The sequence below is a fragment of the Mustela nigripes genome, chromosome 1, assembly GCF_022355385.1.
Source record: "Mustela nigripes isolate SB6536 chromosome 1, MUSNIG.SB6536, whole genome shotgun sequence".
Classification (NCBI taxonomy): Eukaryota; Metazoa; Chordata; class Mammalia; order Carnivora; family Mustelidae; genus Mustela; species Mustela nigripes.
The window spans coordinates 28,075,070-28,100,103 of NC_081557.1; the positions used below are offsets into that span (position 1 = coordinate 28,075,070).

General features: G+C 36.1%; 1 protein-coding gene across 1 annotated transcript in view; it reads right to left on the bottom strand.

Moving 5' to 3' along the window:
* The window catches only part of LUZP2 (leucine zipper protein 2), a 472,878-nt gene that overhangs the window by 114,341 nt on the left and 333,503 nt on the right, over positions 1-25,034 (bottom strand). The window contains exons 6-7 of the mRNA XM_059406926.1: positions 8,873-8,935; positions 3,083-3,145 (exon numbers count right to left, since the gene is read on the bottom strand). Of these exons, the coding sequence (XP_059262909.1) occupies positions 3,083-3,145; positions 8,873-8,935 (126 nt within the window). The remainder of the gene's footprint in view (positions 1-3,082; positions 3,146-8,872; positions 8,936-25,034) is intronic.

Below are 25,034 nucleotides of genomic sequence, written 5' to 3' on the forward strand. Positions count from 1 at the left end.
ATCAAATCTATTCAAAATTGAACACACTTTCAGGGAAACTACTTGAAACAGAATCCTCTAGTACTCATCTCAGAGTTCAGCAAAATATTACCAAAGACATTCTGAGGGTTCATTTTTAAAGGTGCATGAGTGAATTTCCATAGTCACATGCCCCTTGGGGCAAAGTACGTGACTTTCTACCACATACCACTACGATGCATCTATTTGTGTATGCACGTATGCATATGCAAGTACCCGTGTATATGTATTCATTATTCATTCAATATATGTTTTCATAAAATCTAAAAATGTACGCTGTTGACAGAGTCATAGGCAAATCAGATGAGTGAATACCATCAAGATGAGTGAATAATTACATCATAGCAGAAAGCATTTTCACAATGGAAGCTGTATAATACTAAGGCCTCACCTCTTTTGCACGGATACATGACCAAGTTGGGGAAACACCTTAAAAAATTCTCCTCCTTTACAAAAATTATGACACTGAAACACAAGTGTCTTTTCCTTTTCTTCTCTGATTTTGTATGAAGTTAGACAAAGACAGCCTACAAATCTTTAACCCCTATCATGTACAGTGGGGAACCAAAACTTAATAAGTTGAGGATCATGATATGGAAAGGTAGGAAAACCAAAAAACTTGGTCTTTTGACGTTGTTTAGCTACTGAATAAGCTAAAAAATTGTCATGTTTATAGACACCTTCTTACCTTATTTAATAAAAATCTTGCTGTTAAATAGCTTTTTGGGAAGTGCATATGCTAAAGGCATCCTAATTTATGCACCTTCATGATCTACTCATACACAATTCACCTGATTTCATATATAAATGCTCCTTTCAAAGTGGCATGAAATAACAAGGCTTACAAATAATGTCTCATTTTCAAGTCATAAACAGTTTCAGCAAATCTTGATTTGGGTAATTTCTGAAAGTTGATAAATTACTAATGTATATTCAACAACTGGCATATTACGAAGAAGTAAATCACTGAAAATTATTAGAGCTCCTCGTTCTCTTCTCCCAAATTTTCCTTCACTAACTCTTCAATTTGGGAAATGAAATTCAAAAGATTTAAAAAGGCTCATATGATCTATCTTCATATAAATTTCTCAGCCTACGACCTAAAACTTACCAGCTCTAGGGAGCTCAGATTTGTTTTATTACATTCTTGGTATTATTAAGTTAAACTATTTCATAGAGAACTAGAAATTTCTCTACAAATGAAAATGCACACACACACACACAGACAGACACAGGCATGGCCCTCCTTCTCCAATTTCAGTGATTTATGATTGATGACTGCAAAGAGCTAAGGCCAACCTGAATATAAAAGTTAAGATAACCTGTGCTCGAGTCTCAGTATGAAAGATTAAAGGTAGACAGACAAATGCTTTGGGTTTTGCACTTTTATCTACTTATCAGATACAATGAACAGAGTGTTGAGAGGCAGGGATCCATCAGCATTAACAAGAAATAATTCACAGTTTTCTTGGTGTGCTGGAGAATATCTTCTTGTAAATAAGGTAAACGAAATATCAAGAAGCATATTTATGGAGAAGTAAATAGCAAGATAACTTCTAGATTCATATATCACATGGAATGAATATTTAATACATACTGATCAATGTAATAGGAACACCTTCCCCTGACTCTGAGCCAAAAGTAAAGGGGCTGAAGAAGAGAAATGTGTCATTTCTTATTGTTTTCATTGGAAAAATTTCAGGGTTTTCCAACCATTACATAAAATAAGGAATTATCCATCTTTAATTTAAACCTTGCGCTTGTAAACTGAACTGACCATTGTAATGAAAACATTTAAAAAAAAATACACACAATGTAACTCATATTTATTATTTATTAGGCAAATAATCACTCCTACTCCTAAGAACCTAATATTCCATCACTTTACTGCATTTGGAAATGCACATGGACCAAATGCACAACAATTAAAGACACCTACCTCTTACCTCCCCCTGCTCAAGGGAGATAAAAGAAAGTATCAAAGTTTCATCTTGCTGCTAATAACAAACTACCATGAACTAAGTGGTTTAAAAAACAAACAAAAACCCACTTCGATTCTCTTACAGTTCTGAAAGTCTAAAGTCTGAAATAAATATTATGGGACTAAGATCAAGGGGTTGGTCGGGCTGGTTCTTTCTGCAGGTTACATTGTCATTCCTCCTCCAGCTTCTGTGATCACAGAATCTTATTTAGGCCTTTCTGTCTCACTTTTTTTTTTTTTTTCAAGAATTTATTTATTTGACAGAGAGATCACAAGTAGGCAGAGAGGCAGGCAGAGGGAGAGAGGAAGCAGGCTCCCTGCCGAGCAGAGAGCCTGATGCGGGGCTCGATCCCAGGACCCTGAAACCATGACCTGAGCCGAAGGCAGAGGCTTAACCCACTGAGCCACCCAGGCGCCCCATTCTGTCTCACTCTTATATGGACTTGTATTTGACATTTAGGTTTCACCTGGATATTTTGGAATACCCTTCCTATCTGAAGATCCTTAACTTAATCACATCTGTAAAGTCTCCTTTGCCATAAGGTGTAAGATTCACAGGTTCCAGGAATTAGCAAGTGGTTATCTTTGGGAGGCCATAGTTATTCCACAGTTTGTGGTAAATGTCTACCTCTACATAGATCTTGACTTGATAGTCTCGTAAAGAAAAATCTCAATAACTAAAATCAATCAACAATTATACTCTTAGTAATAAAGAGATTTATGCAGGGATCTCTGGAGGTCAAGAATGTGGATCACCAGTGGATCTCATCTCTGGAAATTCACTCAATCTATGCCGTAATGTAAATAGTCTGAAAGATCACACTCCTCAGTATTGAATTCAAGTACCTGAAGGTTACAAGGGGACTTTAAACACTTTGGAATGATACCTGCCTTTGGTTAAGAATGTACCCAGGAATATCTGCATTTGTCTCCATTAATTAAAAAGGCAAGAAAATGAAAGCATCTTCAATGTGGTCAAATACAGCTGTAATCCTTACAAGAGTTCAGAAATGAAATTTAAGGTAAACGATACTATAGTTTATGCACTGGGAGGGTGGTAGGGGAGGGGAAAAAGATGCTCACCTTAAATAATAAATCCTTCTTCCCATAACGAAGCTCCTTTAGCTGGGCTTGGATTTTTTTTGACTGCAAGAACATAAACGTAGATTAGTGCCTTAGTTTCATTTATATTTTCGAACTTGAATATTAAAATTATTTTAAACTATATAGGAATGAATCTTGCGGTCAAGCAAAAGCTTAATCTCTGCTTTAGAAGCTGGACATCTAGTTGGTCTAGGCAGCAGGACAAAGCCAAAGCCTGTGCAAAGGAACCATATTATTAATTTTTTTGTAGAAATTTTACTTTTTAACCTTTGACTTTTTAATTTGAGTATAGCTAACATAATAGGAATCAGACTGTTTAAAAGGCAATATTTAAAGAAAATAGTTTATTGCTTCTCTCCCAGCATCCCCACCCCCCCACACACAAAGAATACACACACACACACACACACACACACACAGAAAATTTTAGTCACCAGAGCATGTCCAACAATCCAATTTTAGGTGCTAAATATACCTATGTATATGTATGCCTCAGTTTTCAAATTGCTTATTTGCAATTACTTCTTTTTTAAGATTAAGATTATTCTTTCTTATCAATTTCCTGATTCAATAGATCACAGAATGCAGTTGGTTCATGATAGGGATGTCTGTAAAAACTGTTCCTAATATTAGAGCTCTTGAGAATAAAAACTTTCACTTGGAACCCCCCCCCCAAAACACATACATACATACCCCGCCTCCTGAATTTATATTTCTATTTCAGATCCAAGAGCATGGAATGGTCTTCCATCTTTTTGTGTCTTCTTCAGTTTCTTTCATGAGTGTTCTGTAGTTCCTCAAGTACAGATCCTTTACCTCTTCAGTTAGGTTTATTCCCAGATATCTTATGGTTCTTGGTGCTATAGTAAATGGAATCGATTCTCTCATTTCCCTTTCTGTATTTTCATTGTTAGTATATAAGAAAGCCACTGATTTCTGCACATTGACTTTGTATCCTGCCACGTTGCTGAATTGCTGTATGAGTTCTAGTAGTTTGGGGGTGGAGTCTTTTGGGTTTTCCATATAAAGAATCATGTCATCTGCGAAGAGAGAGAGTTTGACTTCTTCATTGCCAATTTGGATACCTTTTATTTCTCTTTGTTGTCTGATTGCTGTTGCTAGGACTTCTAATACTATGTTGAACAAGATTGGTGAGACTGGGCATCCTTGTCTTGTTCCTGATCTCAACGGGAAGGCTGCAAGCTTTTTCCCATTGAGGATGATATTTGCTGTGGATCTTTCATAGATAGATTTGATGAAGTTCAGGAATGTTCCCTCTATCCCTATACTTTGAAGCGTTTTAATCAGGAACGGATGCTGGATTTTGTCAAATGCTTTTTCTGCATCAATTGAGAGGACCATGTGGTTCTTCTCTCTTCTCATATTAATTTGTTCTATCACATTGATTGATTTGTGAATGTTGAACCATCCTTGTAGCCCAGGGATGAATCCCACCTGGTCATGGTGGATAATCTTTTTAATGTGCTGTTGGATCCTGTTGGCTAGGATCTTGTTGAGAATCTTAGCATCCATATTCATTAGTGATATTGGTCTAAAATTCTCCTTTTTGGTAAGGTCTTTGCCTGGTTTGGGGATCAGGGTAATGCTGGCTTCATAGAAAGAGTCAGGAAGTTTTCCTTCTGCTTCAATTTTTTGAAATAGCTTCAGGAGAATAGGTGTTATTTCTTCTTTGAAAGTTTGGTAGAATTCCCCAGGGAATCCGTCAGGTCCTGGGCTCTTGTTTTTTTGGGAGGTTTTTGATCACTGCTTCAATCTCGTTATTAGATATCGGTCTATACAGGTTGTCGATTTCTTCCTGGTTCAATTTTGGTAGTTTATAGTTTTCCAGGAATGCATCCATTTCATCTAGGTTGCTAAGCTTATTGGCATATAACTGTTGATAATAACTTCTGATGATTGTTTCTACTTCCTTGGTGTTAGTTGTGATCTCTCCCTTTTCATTCATAATTTTATGAATTTGGGCTTTCTCTCTTTTCTTTTGGATTAGTGTGGCCAATTCAGAATTCTACATTTATTACAACTCTGTTCTCCTGGCACAAAATTCTCCAAGTAACCCCAAATCATGATATTTCAGACATAGATCTCTCTCTCTCTCTCTCTCATTACATTAATTTCATCTCCAAGACATTTGCTGGTTTTCATGACTATCCTTTATTTTGTACTATTGATTTCAGGAAAGAATCATTTCTGTTATCTTCTCCAACTTCAAATGCACAGTTGATTGGCATTGTCTCCCTGCTGTTTCAATCTGTTGCCCAGGGCTCATTTATAGGCAGGACAGTTCCTTAGGTAAACAGACTTTATTTACTTAGTTTTCCAAATGAATGTTGACCAATATCAATGGGGAATGAGAGATTACCACTACATATGGTGTGCCTGATTTGCCCAAGTTCATTTCTACTCTTTTGAATAATTAATGCTCTATTTTTTTAAAGCATCAGAAAGGTCTAATTTTAACCATTTTGGGTGTTAACTTTAATGCAGATTTATGCTGAATGCACAGAATATAATTGAAACTTCTATTCATAACTTGAATTAATTATTAAAACATCAATTTTTGTGTTATGCAGTGATTCATTTGGGAACTAGAATAAAAGGCTACACATCTTTGTTCTGCACTAAGTGAGCAAGAACAGTTAGATTTCCTGAGCTTAGTTAGGGTTATTTAGAAATATTTCTTTTTTTTTAGAAATTTTCATCACAGTCACTCTTCACTTCTCTGCATTGTATATTCCAGCCATCTTCTAATGTTCAGTGAGCGAAAAAGCAACATCCTATCTAAAGATCATATGAGAGTATACAAATTAAGAATAAATGCATTTTGAGTTGAGTGCATTTTGTAATGCACATTGATCTAAAACCCTACTGACATTTTGTTTTCTTTTAGCTTCCTAGAGCATCATTTTGGAAAATTTAAAATCGTCAGAGGGGGTAATCTTCAAACCATTAAGTTATTACTATATTGAGGTCTTAGTAGTCTTTAAAATTAATGATATTATTTTTTAAAGATTTTATTAATGATATTAAATGTAATTTTACATGTTGGTGCCTGTGAGTCATGAAGTTTTTGTGTCTATGGTAAAATTAAGTTTGTGATAATGATGATGATGATTTTAAGTATAATAAAAAGATGGAGAAGGTAAAGACAAAAATGGTGGCCACGATAGAACATATTATTTTATTTTTCATTTAATTTTATTTTTATAAGATTTTATTTATTTATTTATTTGACAGAGAGAGAGAGAGATCGAACATGCAGGGGCAGCCACAGGCAGAGGGAGAGGAAGAAGCAGGCTCCACATTAAGCAGGGAGCCTGATGCAGGGCTCAATCCCAGGACTCTGGGATCATGACCTGAGCTGAAGGCAGACGCTTAACCACTGAGCCACCCAGCTGCCCAAGATAGAACATTTTAGTTAGTCCCTAAGGTTTTTCATTTCTGCAGTTCACGGGCAAGTAGCATTTCCTTCATGAAATAATAGTGAAGATGATCATAGTGGTATTTGTACTAGACTCTATTGTTTTAATATTCTGCCTTGGCAAACGAAAACACTGGCAATCCATTAGGGGTCAATGAGATCTGGATATTTATTTTTCTATGAATAGTTTAGGGTCATTGAATTATAAGACAGCTCCCTTTTAGCTCCTAAACTGACAGAGGATATTACTATTTTGTTTTGGTGGTAATAGTGGTGTTAAAACAAATAATTACATTTATTACCATATCTTGGGAAGTGTTTTTGTGACAGGGAAAAAAAAAAAAAAAATATATATATATATATATATATATATATATATGCTTCCATTATTGCCCAGGATGTTAAACTCTAAATTTTTTCCATAAATAAATAAAGAGATAGGTCAAGTGAATAAACTGATTTCAACATTATGCAGTATTAATATACGAAGCATCTAGGAATTCATAAATTAAAATGTAGATATAATATATCTTTTAAGGAATTGAGACGAATTTAAAGAAATGAATCATTCATGAACTAGGGGACTAAAAAATATAGATCAACCCAGATTGTTGTTATTGCTTATTTATTCACTTGTTTGTTTGTTTCTAAACAGCACAGGCAATTCTGCCTGGGGGGGGGGGGCATCTCTCTCTCCTGAGTGCTGTGGGGACTCTGGGAACATGACAACCCACCTCAGAATACAGCTTCAGTCCACATAGTATTTATTCAAAAATTGGTTCCACTTGCTTACCCTCTCGTAAGTAACATCCAGAAACTGCACACTACCCATGTCATATTTCTAGAAACCTAGCAAATCAAACAACATAAGTGTCTATGCCTATTCAGATAGAAAAGCATAATGATAGAAAGACCACGCAGGTTCATATCCATAGGCTATTCGGTTTGATTATTCATTTATGACGCATCGGCCTTTAGTTTCCATGTATTGAAAATTTCTATTCATTCCATGCACAATATTACAGCGAAGGCATTATAAACAGGATATTATATTTCCCGTTAGACTCTAACTTCAGTGTTGAATGGCAAAGACTTCTACATGTCCATAAGGGATTATTCTCAGCTTGTTTACTTAAAAAAAATCCCAAGATCTGGATAGGTGCATGACCACCAACCTAATGACCTTTTCCAGACTCCCATTCAGCGTGGCTAGGCATGTGACTGACGTCTGGCAAAAAGGATGCAATGAGACATGTGTCACTACTTCCTAGCTGGACTTATTAAAAGCAATGTTTGTGAGTCACCACGTAATCTTCCTTGGTCTTTCTGCTGGAAGGTGATAATAACAGGGGACGGTCCTTGGAACAGAGGGTGGCTCTACAATTAGATGATAGCAGTATTTCACCAGCTCTGTGCCTTTCTTGTAACTACTGTGGGAAAGGGGTTAAACTTGTAAGTTGCGAGAGCCACTGTTCTTGTTCTGTCTATACCATTTCCTTCCCCCTTCCTCCCCAGATATCAGATCTATGAGGACTATGGGGACTCTCGTGCCTGCTCTTTATCATTCACAGGTTTTTCCATTAATAAACCCCTTGCACAAAGAGCCTCATCTTCGGTGTGCTTGTTGGAGGATCCAGCTAACATAGTGACTGTGGTTGCCTCTCCTCCGGGTATAAAGAACCACTTACTATGACACTCTCTCCACTATCACATTACTTACTATCACAAAGAATTACGTGAGCTACATTAATCTATAGCATTAAATAGGGGAACATAAAGCAAAGAAGGATTGGGAGATCAGAAGTATAGGAAATTGATTTTAGTAAAATCTGTATTCACCAGAATGACTCCCCCACTCCACACTAAGAAAAGCATGAAACAATTTTCCTGCCTAGCAAGTAGAACCAATGACTGTATTTGTTTTTTAAAGTTTATGGTTGGCCCCAGAATCCTCATTCTGAAATTTCACTGTCATTGCAAAACTTTGTAGACACCAGATAGATGGTTCAAAAAATTAAAATTTCATGGACCTCCAGGTCTATTAAGAAAATCCTGATAATCCAGTTAAGGAAGGAATCCATAAAACCACTTTAGGGAAGCAACACTTAACTGGCTTAATTTCTTTTTTTTTTTTTTTTTTTTTTTGGTTATGCAATTTTAAGACACCCCCAAATCCCTGAAAGTTTAAAATCTGTTTTCATTTTCCTATTCCAGTGCTTTCATTTATGTTAGTGATGGCCAAAGTCTCCAGGCTTCTCGGGTAAGGAAGAAAAATCTGGCACTAATATTTTGGTACTCTCTACTCCACTGAAGCCAGAAAATGTACTCACCTCCTCTGCATGGATGCCACACAGCTTGCTTCCAGACAAGAGTTTGTTCTTCAAGCTTTTGTTCTGGTGGAAGAAACACAGTATATTGCTAAGACATTAAAAACCTTTAACAATTTCTTAAATATGTCAGGCGCATTTCTCTGTTTTGTTCACCGATAAGTCCCCTTCAGGAGAGGACACATAATGGATTTGTACAAAGTGAGCAGAATCTGTCAACGTAAAATAATGTTTCATTCAATTAACATTTTGATACCTTCACATTAACACACGCATTCTAAAAGATGGAACTTTATTTGGCTTCACATTTAATGCTGTTTTATTAGATCTGCGTATTTTATGTTCTAAAATAATTTTCATTTCTAATCTGCAATTGATGCTGGTTTTTGAAAGCACTCCTCTAAAGAGAAGGCAGTGTTTTAGTATTATTATGTTCAATTAGCCAACATATAGTACATCATTGATTTTTGATGTAGTGTTCAATGGCTTATTAGGATGCTGGTTGCCTTGGATCCTAGTACAATGCAGTCACAGACCCAGGAGGCTCTATATTCCCTCCAAAGACTATAGTTTTTGAATCCTCTGACATTCTGGAGGCCTGTGACTTAGACTCAAAAGTCTTCTTGATGATCAGAAGCCATTTCTTTTCTGCTGGGCTGGAGTCTGGACAGATAACGATAATCCTTTGAATTCACCATAATTGACCTTGATTCATAGATGAGTGTTTGTTACTCCTGACACAGAAGCCCTGTGTTCTTAGCCATCTGAATCCAAACCCTTTACAGCTATTCAATTGTATCTGCCTCATTATGCTCAGGCTTTCCTGTCTTTGTCCTGGTAACGCAGGTCCTTCTAGACAGGCGGGCTAAAGGAGAACAGAAAACTTGGTGAAACCCACAGGATTCAGACTTTGTACTGTCTCTGCAGGAGCAAACCATGTAGTGGTAAAGTACATCTCACACATAATGACTCTAAAGACAGTCAATCTGATGAGCACTGCAAGCAAACTGAACACACTTTATGCAGAATGAATGAGTAACCGAATGAATGAATACATCAAATCTGAGAGTTCTTCACTTACAATTCCCACCTTTTGAACATCATTTCCTATTTTATTTTCCTGTCATGCAGAGAGGGGATACAGCTGTCTCAGTTTGAAAGAAACCTTTGACTAATTTTTCTTCTTTAGCAAAGACTTGAAATTCTAAAAAGCTCATTTCTTAGAATTTTAGTACTATGAAATGATTTATACAAATGAGGAGTTATCTTGATTCTACTCGAGTAATTTTTTTTGCAAATATTCATATTCATCATACAACAAAACACGAGATTAGAGTTTTTAAAAAGAATTTAATATATGTTATTCTTATATTGAAAAAATTGTAACCTATAACAAGGGGATGAATACTGATGTTCTAACTCTGCAGTGTTGTTCAGATTGTATGTTAAAAAATACCCTAGTTTCCTTCTAGTTGTGTCTATTTATGATATTTTGACATATGTAATCTTAATTTTTTTTCTCATAAATGGTCTGTTTCTCTCTTTCCGATTCCTCCTACCATCTTTGTATACAGAAACACTTCATTATCTCTAGAGATTTAATATTCATTTAGAGTTTTCATCTTTTTTTTTTTTTTTTCAGAGACAGAGGGAGACAGCATGTGTGCATGTGAGTGGAGGGGGGAGTGGGGCAGAAGGAGAGAGAAACTCTCAAGCAGGCTCCACTGCCCAGCGTGAAACCTGATGCAGGGCTTGATCTCACAACCCTGAGATCATGACCTGAACTGAAATCAAAAGTTGGACACTGAAACCACTTGAGTCACTCAGGTGCCCCAGATTTTCCATCTTTTTGAGGGTTATCATCTTTTGGTGGAAAGCCATGGAATTTAAAATAAGGTCTATAGTTTGTTTAATAGTATTATATTAATGTTATTTTTCTGCTTCAATAATTGTATTATCACTCTGTATGATATTATATGAGAGTTTGGGGGCAAAGATACATGAGAACATTCTATACTAATTTGGCATACCCTTTTCTATGTCACAATTTCAAAAAAGTTAAATTATCTGTGGATGCTAGGTAGCTCAGTTAGTTGGGTGTCCAACTCTTGATTTTTGGCTCAAGTCACCATCTCAGGGTCCTGAGATCGAGCCCCATGTCAGTCTCCATGCTCAGTGTGGAGTCTCCTTGGGATTGCCTCTCTTCCTTTCTCTCCCAAGAATCCCTCAAGCTGAGTGAAGATGTGATCCTGAGGAATGACAGCAACATGTCTCCAATCAGTGGTGTTCCTCTTCTCAGGGGACAAAACCACAACCAGAAGTATCCTTTGCTTTTTCTGCTACCAATTGCAGCAGAGTCCTAGGAGAGGACCCCTTCCATTCAGTCTGGCAGACTGTGGCATTTCCCCTCCTCAGCCAGTTCCAGCTTTCCAGAGCCTGACTAGCCATCCTCACACCTACTCCACTGGGTACATGGTTCTAGAGCCTCAGCCTAATGAGAAATATAAATCCTTCCTAAGTCTCCTCCAGCATGACAGATACCTAGCCCATCCTCAGGAACCAGCTGTGTAGGACTGCAATTCTGCCCAGCCAGGCAGAAGCATGGGATTGTTCTTCAACCTGCCTCCCAGATCAGCCCACACATTAAAAAAATGTATTCCACCCTCCCCATTCCCCCCAGATTGCAGACATGCCAGTATCAGCCTTGCAAGTTAAAGAAAAAAAAAAAAAAAAAAAAAAAGCCAGTCTCCAGAGGGAAGAAATCCGTTCTTTTATTAAACTTCACTTTGAAGAAGAGAATTTATTTTTTCAAATCTGCTCATGATTTGCCTTCCGCAGCAACCGCCCCCCCACCCCCGACTTCTATAAACAATGTAACCATCCCTTTAGTTCTTTCACTGTTAGTGACATCTGGGAAATACTAGCTTTCTTTTCAGCACAAAACCACTGGGGCCATCCACGTAGATACTCACAGCATCTTAAGACAAATTGGAGGTAAAAGACAAGGCTTGGTCTATGATATGGCAGTAAGACCTCCCTGCAAATCATTCCAGATAAAATGATACATTTCTCCAATATCATTCATCTCTCTAATCCAGTAGACAGCTTTGTGTTCAGTCTGAGTATGGCCCTTAGAGCATGAGAACTCAGGAAGTCCCTGCTGCCAATGTTCCCCGTCCACACACACCCTACTTGCCTCTGGGTGGAAGAGGGTGGAAATTAAATGACTGAAGATTAAAAAATAATAGTAAAATAAATAAAAATTTAAAAAAATTAAGATAAATAACATTGGACCAAGACAGGAGAAGTGTATTGGACAGAAGATTTACACACCAACACTAACTATCCACATATGAGTAACTTGATTAGAAATGATATTGTAGTTAATATTATATTTAAAATTTAGTGTATGTGGCCTATACTATTTAAATTTTGCACCTTCACTTAAAGCTTTTTTCCTTTTTTTTCTTTCCTCCTTCTTTCCCTTCCTTTTTTTCTTTTTTTTTCCCCAATTCTGTTCAATTCTAACATGATAGGTAAAGCAATGGATAGAACATTATTTCACTGGAAATGTTTATGATGGACTTGGACAACGCTCTTGGAACTGCACAGGGAAGACTGCCTCTCCCAACATGGGTAGCCTGGTGACCACCCCCAAGTGAGCAGTGATTCCATTATGTGTCCACCGTCTGTGCGGACAGTTGGTAATTCTGGGCAACTGTGTATACTATGTAAAGCAATATGTTTCCATTAAGCTAAATGCCATTTCTAAAGCTTAAGAATTAGAGGATTAAATACTGAAACATACTCAGAACTGGGGATAATAATTATAATCACCCGCACGGGGGCCAGTTGTAGAACACAAGGGAGACTTGTCAGGCCCATACTGAGATTGTTCTCAGATGGCATGTTCTTCAGAAACATATGATGACACGGTGCACTGAGGAGAGAATACTGACTCCCAGACAACTCCCTCATTTAAGATTTCTACTTATGGTTAGTGAGCACACTTCTCTAATTCCAGAAGGAATTGTGGCTGGATAACACTTAGGCACTAAGAACACAGTTTTGTTTTTGTTTTTGTATTTTGTTTTTTACAGTTTTGTAAGCAGACTTACAAAATGAAATGACATCTACCCTCTAAACAATGGATCTCATCCCTATCAAACCTAATGATGCTTTTACAAGACCTAAAACAATTTATACATATAATTATACACAAGATGCCAGGATCCAATTATGATTATGCCTCACTTGAGGGAATATGAAGAAAAGTAGATTAAGAGAGTCATCAAATGTTTAAATGTCTGTTCTTCCTGTCTGTCACACTTCTGCTATCCCTTACTTTAATAACAGTACTCTGATTTTTCTTATGAGAAAATATTTTTCTATGCTAATTCCATGTGGCTGGTGTTGACTCCAACTTCCCCAACCCTATCTAGGAAAAGGAAAATACTCAAGTCCAGCCAATCAGTCTTGGTCCAGATTTAGTAAAATAACATAAACTCTGCTGATGAAAAGTTAATATGAATCTTTTCTTTTCAAGAATTGTAAGGAAAAGGTGCTGAGAGTCATCATTCAGTCGGAATCCCTCTGAGACGAAATCACAAGGGAAAATAACACCTGGGTGTGGAGAGAGAAATGCTGAAACCTGGTGATCGTGCTGGCCCTTCTTCCTTGCTTCATACTTTCCTGAAGCTCGTATACTCCTGGGTGTTTCAATTATACGCTTCCAGCACCAGCCCTTCGGCTCTCTTGACACCATACATAAATCTTTTTGTCCACCCTATCTTACATACTTGTGTTATTCTATCACATCCTTAGGATTCAGAGTAGCAAAGAACATCTAAATAACCATGCTTATATCTAATGCATAATGCCATAACATATCAGGATGCAGGCCATTTATTTTGCTTTTTCTAAATGGGAGGCAGACCTTGCTTCCTGACTATTTAGGGAATGCTTCCCAACTGATGCTGTACAAATCTTGGATAGCATGGAACAAATATCCCTATGGCCTTCTTGGGAACCCAGCTTAAACATGTCAGCCCTGCCTAAAAATGCCATTTAATATATCTCATTGTCTATAGGATAAATCTCAAACTCATATCTGATAGCAACATAATATCTTTCTTAATAAATAGATCCGCTTAATCTAGTTCTAGTTTTTACCTGAAAACTTAAAATATCACATTTTCGGGAGCATTTACATGGTAGGCCAAACCCGCCAAATGTTCTAGGTTACAAAACAGAAAGATTTAAGTCCAGTATATCTCTATAATCTTTCTATATGTCAATATAAAGATTCCAAAATTGCTGGGTCTAGATTTTACATTGTGTTTTCAAATGAAATTAGGCACTAAGAGGTATTATTGTTTGCAAATAATAAAAACCAACAATAGCCAAATCAAGCAAAACATGAATTGATTGTGAGTATCTCCAGCAGAATAAAGTCTGGGTATAAGGCTCAGAAAGGAGACAGGAACTGAGTATGACAAGGTTATCTATGACTGTAAGACAGAATAAAGTTATTGTAACAACTATAAACCACTATACTTATTTACAAGGTGGAATGATGAGGTCTCAATGAATTTTCATGGTAAAAGTCATTATCTGGGGCCACTTAGGATTGTCAAATACAATAAATTATGTATATGCAATTATAATATTATTTTCTAGATTAAAAATATACATAAAACACTGCTCCCAGGAAAGTCAAAAACATGTGTTGATATCTCCAAAGTGCAATTAAATGTAAACCAAAAGTAAAAACACCTGCAGTGGTATTCAGACTAAAACCAGAGATGGCTGGGTCTAACTGTGGAAAGTAGCTCCTATTTTAGAATTTCCTAAAACTGTTCAGAAACCACTATATATGACTTCTTGAGACCCACATTTGTTTCAGTTTAAATGTGTTTTTAAAATGCCTAGAGAATGGACATGCTCTTTCAAATAAATCATTTTGTAATTGGAAATCTGATATTGCATATTAAGGACAACAATAAGTTTAGGTGTAATATGTAACATAAATACTTTGCTTCTAAAATATTAGCAGATTTTACCTTTTATAAATTTTCTAAGAGTCCTTATTGAGGACATCTCCGGAAAGGGATGGGATAATGGACTGAAATTTAAATCATGAGTGTTTTTTTTATTAGTTCTTAGATATACTTTTTTTTTTCTTAACTTCTTACTGTTTCTGAAATCAGGATGTGGTCTACAATATTATGCATCTTTCATTTAGTATTTACTGTTCACCCACCTTAGGAAAGTTAACTCACTTTACAATAGATACTCCTTAAAATTTATAAACTGTTATTCGGCAATTTTTGTTTCAAAATAAGAGGTAAAGAGGAATGAAGGGAAGAACTTTTCCTCTCCCATTTAGAAAAGCTTACCTATAGAGAAAGTAGGGAAAGTAAGAAATGTGTATTTGGACTTTTTATTTGTTCTAAGCCACAGAGAAGACAAAAGTATACTTTCAAAATAGAGAGAGATAAAACCATCTATGAAATTGCTTCAAACTGATAATGGAGAAATAGGCCAAAGGCCTATTTATATCATAATATAAATACAGATCTTTAGCAACTGCAATATCTTTTGTAGAAAAGGCAAAGCTGTTCTCTTGAATTATGCAAAAATATAATGTAGGTATCAAGAGAGACATTTACATGAAACTAAATAATTTCATTAATACTTTTTTTCTGAATCACCCTGTTTAAATATAATGCTATATTTCACCTATATGTAGACTAATTGCTACTTTAATAATTTGTATTTTTATGGAAAGATTTAAAATTGAGAAGTGATTGAAATGATCATTCTATAAACATTTAAAGAAAACCACCCGACAACCTTGCTATTATCCAAGTGATGGCAGATACCCCACTTGAGGGTTGTTGGCCTTGCCAAAGTCAATTCTAAATTGGTTGTAGGTGTAACAGAAATTTTACAAGTACTGATATATTTCCTCATTGAGATTAACTCAGGAAGAGGATGGAATATTGAAATTGGCTCTAATTCATTAGAAAATGTGAGGGTGCTTCGTGAGAGTTTTATTCTTAGCTTAGCATCAAACTAGTTCTAATATCTACTATAAGTCATTTAACCCCTAGACATACGTGTCAACATACATTGAAATACTGGAGAATATCTAGGTCATCTCTTAGATTTCTTGCATCTTAAGGACTGTTGTCCTACTATTGAGGAAGGACATGAGGGATATGAGCTGATGACTTTCTCTGGTATCAAGTAAGAGATAATTGCATGACCTTCCAATTACTGAGTAAATTAATTAGATATCCTGCATGCTGCTTAGCTACATCTCAGACCCACAAGATCACTTTTCAAATAGTATGGATATAGTACAGCACAGTTCTAGGGTTCTTAGGCAGAATAACTATACTTGAAGTCCACTTTTTATAAGCTCTATAATTTTGGATGCATCTTGCAACCTCTGCTATGTTTTCGCATCCATACAATTAGGCAACTATCCTAACCAGCTAAATGGGGTATTTGCATTAAATGAGATGATATAAACAAAACACTTATGATAGTGACACATAGTGAGCACTCCAAAAATATTACATCATATTATTTCAATAAAACTCACTTCTTTTATAGATAAAGAGGGAAAGCTTTTTTTAATGATTACAACAGCACTCCAGAAGTTTCAGGATTTCAGCATTACAAATAAAATATATAAAACATAAATATCTATAATAATAAAATATAAATATATATCAATATATGTGTTGTAGAAGATGGCAGATAAATTTCTAGCTAATGAACTCTAGTTTATCAATAAGTAAAAGTTTGTTGTGGAAGCCATTGCACTCAATGGTATTTCTTTCTACATCTGATTTGTTTTATTAAATAGACAATTCTCTTGCAGATGGAACCTGCTTCTATTATCATTAATAACTTCCTTCCCTTATCAGAGAGCTCTCATTCTGATGGGTTAAAATTTGTTGCTAAATATATGAAATGCCATTCACTCCAGAAGAAACTTTCTGAAAAAAAGCATTAATAATCTTGTCAACATTTATAAAAACCTTTTATATACTAGGAATGGGGCTCAAACAATCCTTCTTTTCAAGGAGTTTGCAATTTATGAAGGAGGCTGAAAGTAGCACTCAGAGGCTCTGGAGAGGCAGCTACTCAGGTGTGACATTGAGCTCTTAGCTGTGTTAAAGGAGTCTGCTAAGTAACAGGAAGAAGCAAGAGAGAGGGGAGAGTCTGTGCCTTAGAACTACAAGATGCTCAATGGCATTGTGCATAAGGTAGCTCTGGAGAGTAGAAAGATGAGACTGAAGAGGTGCATTGTGGTTAGGTCTAAAGGGCCCTGCATGCCACTGAAGCTGTAGAAATGAATGTGCAGCATGGAAGTCATGTGATCAGATTTACTTTTTGAAAAATAAAATAGGAAAAATTAATTTTGGATTTCAAGTTCAGTAACATTATCTAAAGTTTGCCTCCGTTAGGTTTTATCAGCAGTTATAGTGTAGGCAGTATTCTATGGGGAGGATAAAAATGTCATAGAACTCAGTAACAACAACAAAATCTGATTAAAACATGGCAGAGGAACTGAATAGACATTTTTCCAAAGAAGACAAACAAATGGTTAACAGGTACATGAAAAGGTGTTCGACATCACTAGCTATTAGAAGAACAAAAGCAAAACCACAGTGTCACACCACTCCTGTTAGAATGGTTATCATCAAAAAGATAAGAAGAGAAAACAAGCATTCGTTGGCAAGGATGTAGAGGAAAAAGAACCCCGGGGCACTGTCAGGGGGGATATAAATTTGTACAGCCATGGTGGAAAACAGTATGGAAGTACCTCAAGACATTAAAAACAGAATTATGCTACGATCCAGCAATCCTACTTCTGGGTATTTAGCCAAAGGAAATGAAAACAGGATATTGAAAAGATGTCTGCGTTTCCATGTCTATTGTTCATTATTCACAATATGCAAGACATAGAAACAACATAAATGTCTGTTAGTGAATGTATGGATAAAGAAGATGTGATACACACACACACACGCATGCACGCACCCGGAATGCTATTCACCCATGAGAAAGAAGAAAATCCTACCATTTGCGACAACATAGGCGGACACTGAAGGCATTATGCTATGTGAGATAAGTCAGAGAAAGACAAACACTCTTATGGTATCTCTTACATGTGGAATCTGAAAAAGCTAAAGTTACAGAATCAGAGAATAGAATACCGGTTACCAAGACCTGGTGGCTGGGAGAAATGGGGAGATGTTGGTTAAAGGGTACAAATTTCCAGTTAGAAGATGAGTAAGTTCTAGGATCTAATGCACAACATTGTGACTATAGTTAGTAATACTATATCGTATCCTTGAAAGTTGCTAAAGAAAAATCTTAAATGTTCTAGCCACCAAAGAAATGGTAATTATATGATAAGATGGAGGTATTAGCTAAAGCTATGTTAGTAATTACACTGCAATTCATAAATATATCACATCAACATGGAATACAGGTTGAACTTAGACAATGTTATATGTCAATTGCACCTCGATAAATCTGCAAAAAATAATTGGGTGCTGAGAATATGTATGTTTAAACTATCATTTGTTGAATGCTTACTTTGTGTGAGCTATTATATAAAGTACTTTATATAAGTTATTTCATTGAATCCTCACAGCAGCCCTATAAGTGAAAATTCTTAATTATCTCCATTTAATTAATTGATTAATTCTCTTTGAGAGAGAGCAAGACAGAGAGAAAGCATGGTCAGGAGCAGGATGGAGGACTGGTGGGGAGAGGCAGAGGGAGGAAAAGAGAGAGAATCTTAAGCAGGCTCCATGCTCAGTGCACAGCCCACCTCTGGAGCTCCATCTCACAACCCTGAGATTATGACATGAACCAAAATTGAGTCAGACATTAAACTGCCTGAGCCACACAGATGCCCCTAATTATCCCCATTTTAGAAAGGACAAAGCTGGGATTAGTCCAGGTCTAACACTCGCCAAAAACCATGTTCTTCTCCAGCATGCTGTATAGTTTTTACAAATTCTCTTTTGCTTATAGGAAAAGAAAGAAGGGTAGGGGGAGGGGAGGCAGGCAGGCAGGAAGGAAGATAGAGAAAATACGTCTTGGATTTCTAAGAACCAAAATGAACATAAACATGGATGGACATTTTCTTTGAATTTTTAATTCCAGATACATGCATTTTTACCAATCAATCCAACCCTAAAAGGTAATATGATAAAACATGGTTTATAAAATAACTTTACCCCTAGAGCAGTAGGGCAAAGTAAATTTGTTGTGAAATCATTAAGAAAGATCAGTTAATTCACTTGTAATTACTTCTGAGAATATCCTCAGCTCTGCCCAGTTAAGACTTGAGAACACCTGCCACCCTCTCCTTGCAATCCTGCTGGGAATTCCCAGCCCAATAAAGTCATTCCATCCGAAGAACACAGTTGAGTAACTCTAACAGCTGAAAGGAGATCTCCCTTTTTCTTGTCTTTAATTGGTGGGAGAACTGAATTCTTTTCCCCAGAGTTTTACCAACATTTCCTCAGGCTCAGGATTAAAAAAAAAAAAAAAAATGTTAGAACATATTTTCATTGAAATAAAAACGGTATGACTGCATAAGACATTATCAACACTGTGTTATTTAAAGCCAATGCCATTAACTTTAAAAATTGTTTTGTGCAGTCTTTTGCTAGTCAGTCACCATTGGACAAATGATGACTAAAGGTCATTAATGATTGCTTATAAGAATAAATTTGGACCTAGTTTATTATTTATGATTTAATTGAAGCTTGCCAAATATTGACTGCTGTCAGCAAGTCCTTTTTAACATAGTATTAGTGAGGCTCTAATGTTGTAGTTCAAGCCAGACAATAAAGTTTAACTTATAAATTTCAAAGGAAGATGATTTATTTAATACTTTGGGGCTTCTTTTTCCCTCCCAAGATTCCTGAAAAATAACCACCAGGTATATAGCAAGAAAAAAAGGCATATCATTCACTTTTGTGCTCCAAGCTTATGTAAGTTAGCCCTGTTGATGTTTTTATATGATGAACTGACTTTTTTTTTAAACAATACCATAAATTTGACTCTACTAATAAGGGATGTGTCTTGTTGCAAAAGATCTCGTTTTCTTCAATGCCCACAGCCTAAATTTGATCTATAATTCCATATGTGTACGTATCCATAAACAATGAATGCACTTTTAGAAAATGTGTGCTAACTTTGTGTAATGATCTCGTTGCTGCTAAATCCATGGGACAATCCATGGGACAATTCTCGTTTTTCTTGTGTCATCACCAGCATTTGACAGTCGATCATTCCCTCTGCTTGAAATAGTTGGATTTGTTTTCCACCTTTTTAAATGAAATGCCTCACTTTTGCTTTTTCTTTTTTTTCCTCTTCCTTTCTAAAAGTCTCCCTCAGTGGCCTTTTGCCAATCCCTACTGCTTCTCTGACATCTCAACTCTGGAGTAACTCGTGGCTGAGTTCTTCGACATTTTCTCTCTTTGTCCTCATTACCTCGGTAATCTCATTCATGATCATAGCTTAAAACACAGTCTTCGGCAAGGCTTACCAAATTTTTATTTCCTGACTTGACTCCTCTTCTCAATTCCCACTGCTACCTTGTCCATCACAAATCTCAGGTATCCAAAATTAGTGCCATCTTTTTACCCATCCTCCTTTACTTATAGTCTTCCCCTTCTCAGTTAAGGGCAATGTCATTTTTCTGACTGTTCACTCTAAGAATCTTGGAGCCTTCTTGGCTCTTCCCATTCTGTCACAATGTATGTAAGTTACTCAATACATATAGTTGTCTTCAGTATAAAATATTTGTTCATACTTAGGGCACCTGGCTGGTTCAGTGGGTTAAAGCCTCTGCCTTTGGCTCAGGTCATGATCCCAGGGTCCTGGGATCGAGCCCCACATCAGGCTCTCTGTTCTGTGGAGAGTCTGCTTCCTCCTCTCTCTCTGCCTGCCTCTCTGTCTATTTATGATCTCTGTCAAATAAATAAATAAAAATCTTTATATATATATAAGTCTGAACATATATATATATATATGTTCAGACTTAAATGTTGCATCTGCATCACTCTCTTTATTATGTTTTTTAAAGAACTCCTATTAGACATATATTTCAGACTGTCGATTTTTATCCATGTCTCTTAACCACATACACTCTTACATTCTCTCTCTCACACACATTCACTCACACCTTTTTATGTGTATGAAATTCTAAGTTAAATCCTCAAATTATGCTGAGGCATACTTTGTCCTGACAAGTTTTCCCCCCAGAGTAGCTTTATTTTATTTTAAATTATTTCAGTGCCTATAAATACATAATTTTTCTTTTCAATCTTTGGAGGTTTCAAAGTGACTGAGGTTTTTTTTTTATGTAATTTTTTTTCCAATGTCAGATATAATTTTTTTTATAGAGTATGAACATGATAAAGTTTGTACTGGATATTAAACTCAAAACCTGTAGTTATGTCAGAGAGAAATATATAATGGATGGATTTCATTTGTTTATATTCTGATAATCCTCAAATTACATGTTTCTTTCATATCCATAGCAGAGTCAGAATAATCATTAGTGCTGGACCCAATTTGAGATCTGGCTAACCAACGAACACACAAACAAAAACAGCTGTCATATTTCGTAAATAAGAACATGTTTGGCTAGAAAGGTTTTAATTGAAAGGTTTTTGTCTAAAACCATTAAGTAATTTTATATGGAACAGTCTACAATGCATGAAAAGCATAATTCTCCCATGGGCTCCAGCATGTTATAGGTTAAGAGCTATATTAAGCTCTTCTCTCTACCAAAACGAAGTTTAAATTGTGGCTTCTGAAATAAGGAAAGAAAACAAAAAGGTATTTCCATATAGAAAGCACAAGTGCATTAATATTGGTACATCAGGGGAAATACTGAAGGTGGGAAGTTTTCCTTTCTTTCAAACATTAGGTAGCCCTGTCTATTTCATAGGTATATGCAAAAATAAAATAGAATTTCTACTCTGAGAGTCCATAGCCATAGCTGGGCCTAATCTGCACTGACTCAAATGCTGATTCTTAGGGAACAGTATGATTAATATCATTCCTTGCATTAGAGTTCTACACTTATTTGTTACATTGTAATCTGGATTCTATCTGGCTTAATGAATAGCGCAAACTGAGCTCCACTAAGATCTTAGCACTGGTTAGATTGTTTCTGCTGGATATCTGCACAAACCATGGTTGAACCTGGCTAACACTGCTGGAAATCATTGATGATAACTGTTTAGTAATTCCTATTAACCTGAAGAAGTTCAGATGTATCAACAGAAATTCTTGAAGAAAGTTTGATGTTTAAATCACAATGTGCTTTTCTTAGGTTCAAATACATCTGCTGCCACCATTTTCTTAAGTACTGATTTGCTCAGTCTTATCTGAAAGTGTGCTCATAAACCTTAAATAGCAAGTATTTTACCAGTATCCTTTCCTAGTTATTTAAAACTTAATAATCCTGCTACAGCAATTGCACTCCAAGTGATTGGGCATGCTGTGAGAAGAGTGACTGGTGGTGCTGTATACTTTCTCCATTGAAAGGAAATTATGTCACCATGAATTTTTTGCATGTGAATGAGTATTTTGATCTCGGAGGAAACATCTGTGTTTAGAGTGCCTTCTGAATCCTATGAAGGAGGCAGCTGCTCATATAATGATGCTGAAGGACTTCATGGCAAAGTTGTCGCTCTCCATTTCAGGTTTGGCCTCTAACGGTGTCAGAAATTTCACAATTAACGCAGGAACTCTGGTTTTGATTTCATTCATTTGGTCATTTATTCATTTGTTCTTCAAATATTAAATAAGTGTCCGTGTAAACCATGTATGGTGGGTACAGAAAGGTATTAACATATAATATTCAACACTTCACATTATGTGTCCTTAGGGAACTGAAAATTAAAACAGCAATAAGTTACCACGACACTTCTATTTGGAAGACAAAAATTCAAAACATTGACAACAGCAAATGCTTTTAAGGATATGGAACAACATGAACGCTCATTTACAGCTGGTGAGATGACAAAATGGTCAGCTACTTTGGAAGACAGTTTGGCAGTTTCTTACAAAACTACATATGCTCTTACCATATGATCCAACAATAATGGCCTTTGGTATTTGCTCAAAGGAGTTCAAAATGTATATCCACATTAAAACCTGTGCAAGGAGGCTTATAGTAGTTTTATTCATAAATGCCAAACTTGGAAGTGACTAGATGTTCTTCAGTAGGTGAATGAATGAACAGATCATGCTATATCCAGAAAATGGAGTATTAGTCAGCACTAAAAAAATAATAATAATAATAATAATAATAAGCTATCAGGCTATGAAAAAACAAAAGTCAACTTAAATGCACATCACCAAGTATAAGGAGTCAATCTGAAAAGGCTATATACTATAAGATTCCAACTATACAATATTCTGAAAAAGAAAATTATGGAAACAACATAAAGTTCACTATTTGCTAGGGGCCCAAACGAAGGAGATGAATAGGTTGAAGACAAAGGATTTTTAGGACAGTGAAACTAATCTCTATGAGACCATAATGATAGATACATTTGTCAAAATCTATAAAAATACAACACCATAAGTGAACTCTAATGTAAGCTATGGCCTTTGGGTGATAATGATGGTCAATGTAGTAGGTTCGTCAATTTCAACAACTGTACCACTTTTATGTAAGATGTTGATAGTGGAGGAGACTATGGATCTAAGAGGGCCTAGGGTGTATGGGAACTGTGTACTTTCCACTCAATTTCCCAAAATGTGTACTTTCCAATCAATAATACCAAAACTACTCTAAAATATAAAATTATTAAAATAAACTAACAAACAAACCTGTTTGAAACTATTAAAAACAAAACAATATCTGACTTTATAATCTGCAAAATACTAGACTGGAGTAATTGGTATATTTAGCATTTAAAACAAGTATACTGGATTACCTGTGTAAAATATGCATTTTTTAAAAAGAATAAATCACTATGATTGCATAAAGAGATAAATATTAATAAAAAATATTTTAAAAACAACTTTATAACAAAACTAACTTAACTTTGATGAATGGCTTTATGTCACAGAGAGCTCTTTGAAAGGTCCTAAACTCCACATGCAGAAAAATGAAATTGTACCATTTCCTTACACCACACACGAAAATAGACTCAAAATGGATGAAGGACCTCAATTGTGAGAAAGGAATCCATCAAAATCCTTGAGGAGAACACAAGCAGCAACCTCTTTGACCTCAGCCACAGCAACATCTTCCTAGGAACATGGCCAAAGGCAAGGGAAACTATTGGGACTTCATCGAGATAAAAAGCTTTTGCACAGCAAAGGAAACAGTTAACAAAACCAAAAGACAACTGACAGAACGGGAGAAGATATTTGCAAACGACATATCAGATAAAGGGCTAGTGTCCAAAATCTATAAAGAACTTAGCAAACTCAACACCCAAAGAACAAATAATCCAATCAAGAAATTGGCAGAAGACATGAACAGACATTTCTGCAAAGAAGACATCCAGATGGCCAACAGACACATGAAAAAGTGCTCTACGTCACTCGGCATCAGGGAAATACAAATCAAAACCACAATGAGATACCACCTCACACCAGTCAGAATGGCTAAAATCAACAAGTCAGGAAATGACAGATGCTGGCGAGGATACAGAGAAAGGGGAACACTCCTACACTGTTGGTGGGAATGCAAGCTGGTGCAACCACTTTGGAAAACAGCATGGAGGTTCCTCAAAATGTTGAAAATAGAACTACCCTATGACCCAGCCATTGCACTACTGAGTGTTTACCCTAAAGATACAAACGTAGTGATCCGAAAGGGTACGTGCACCCGAATGTTTATAGCAGCAATGTCCACAATAGCCAAACTATGGAAAGAACCTAGATGTCCATCAACAGATGAATGGATAAAGAAGAAGTGGTATATATACACAATGGAATACTATGCAGCCATCAAAAGAAATGAAATCTTGCCATTTGTGTCGACGTGGATGGAACTAGAGGGTATCATGATTAGTGAAATAAGTCAATTGGAGAAAGACAACTATCATATGATCTCCCTGATATAAGGAAGTGGAGATGCAACATGGGG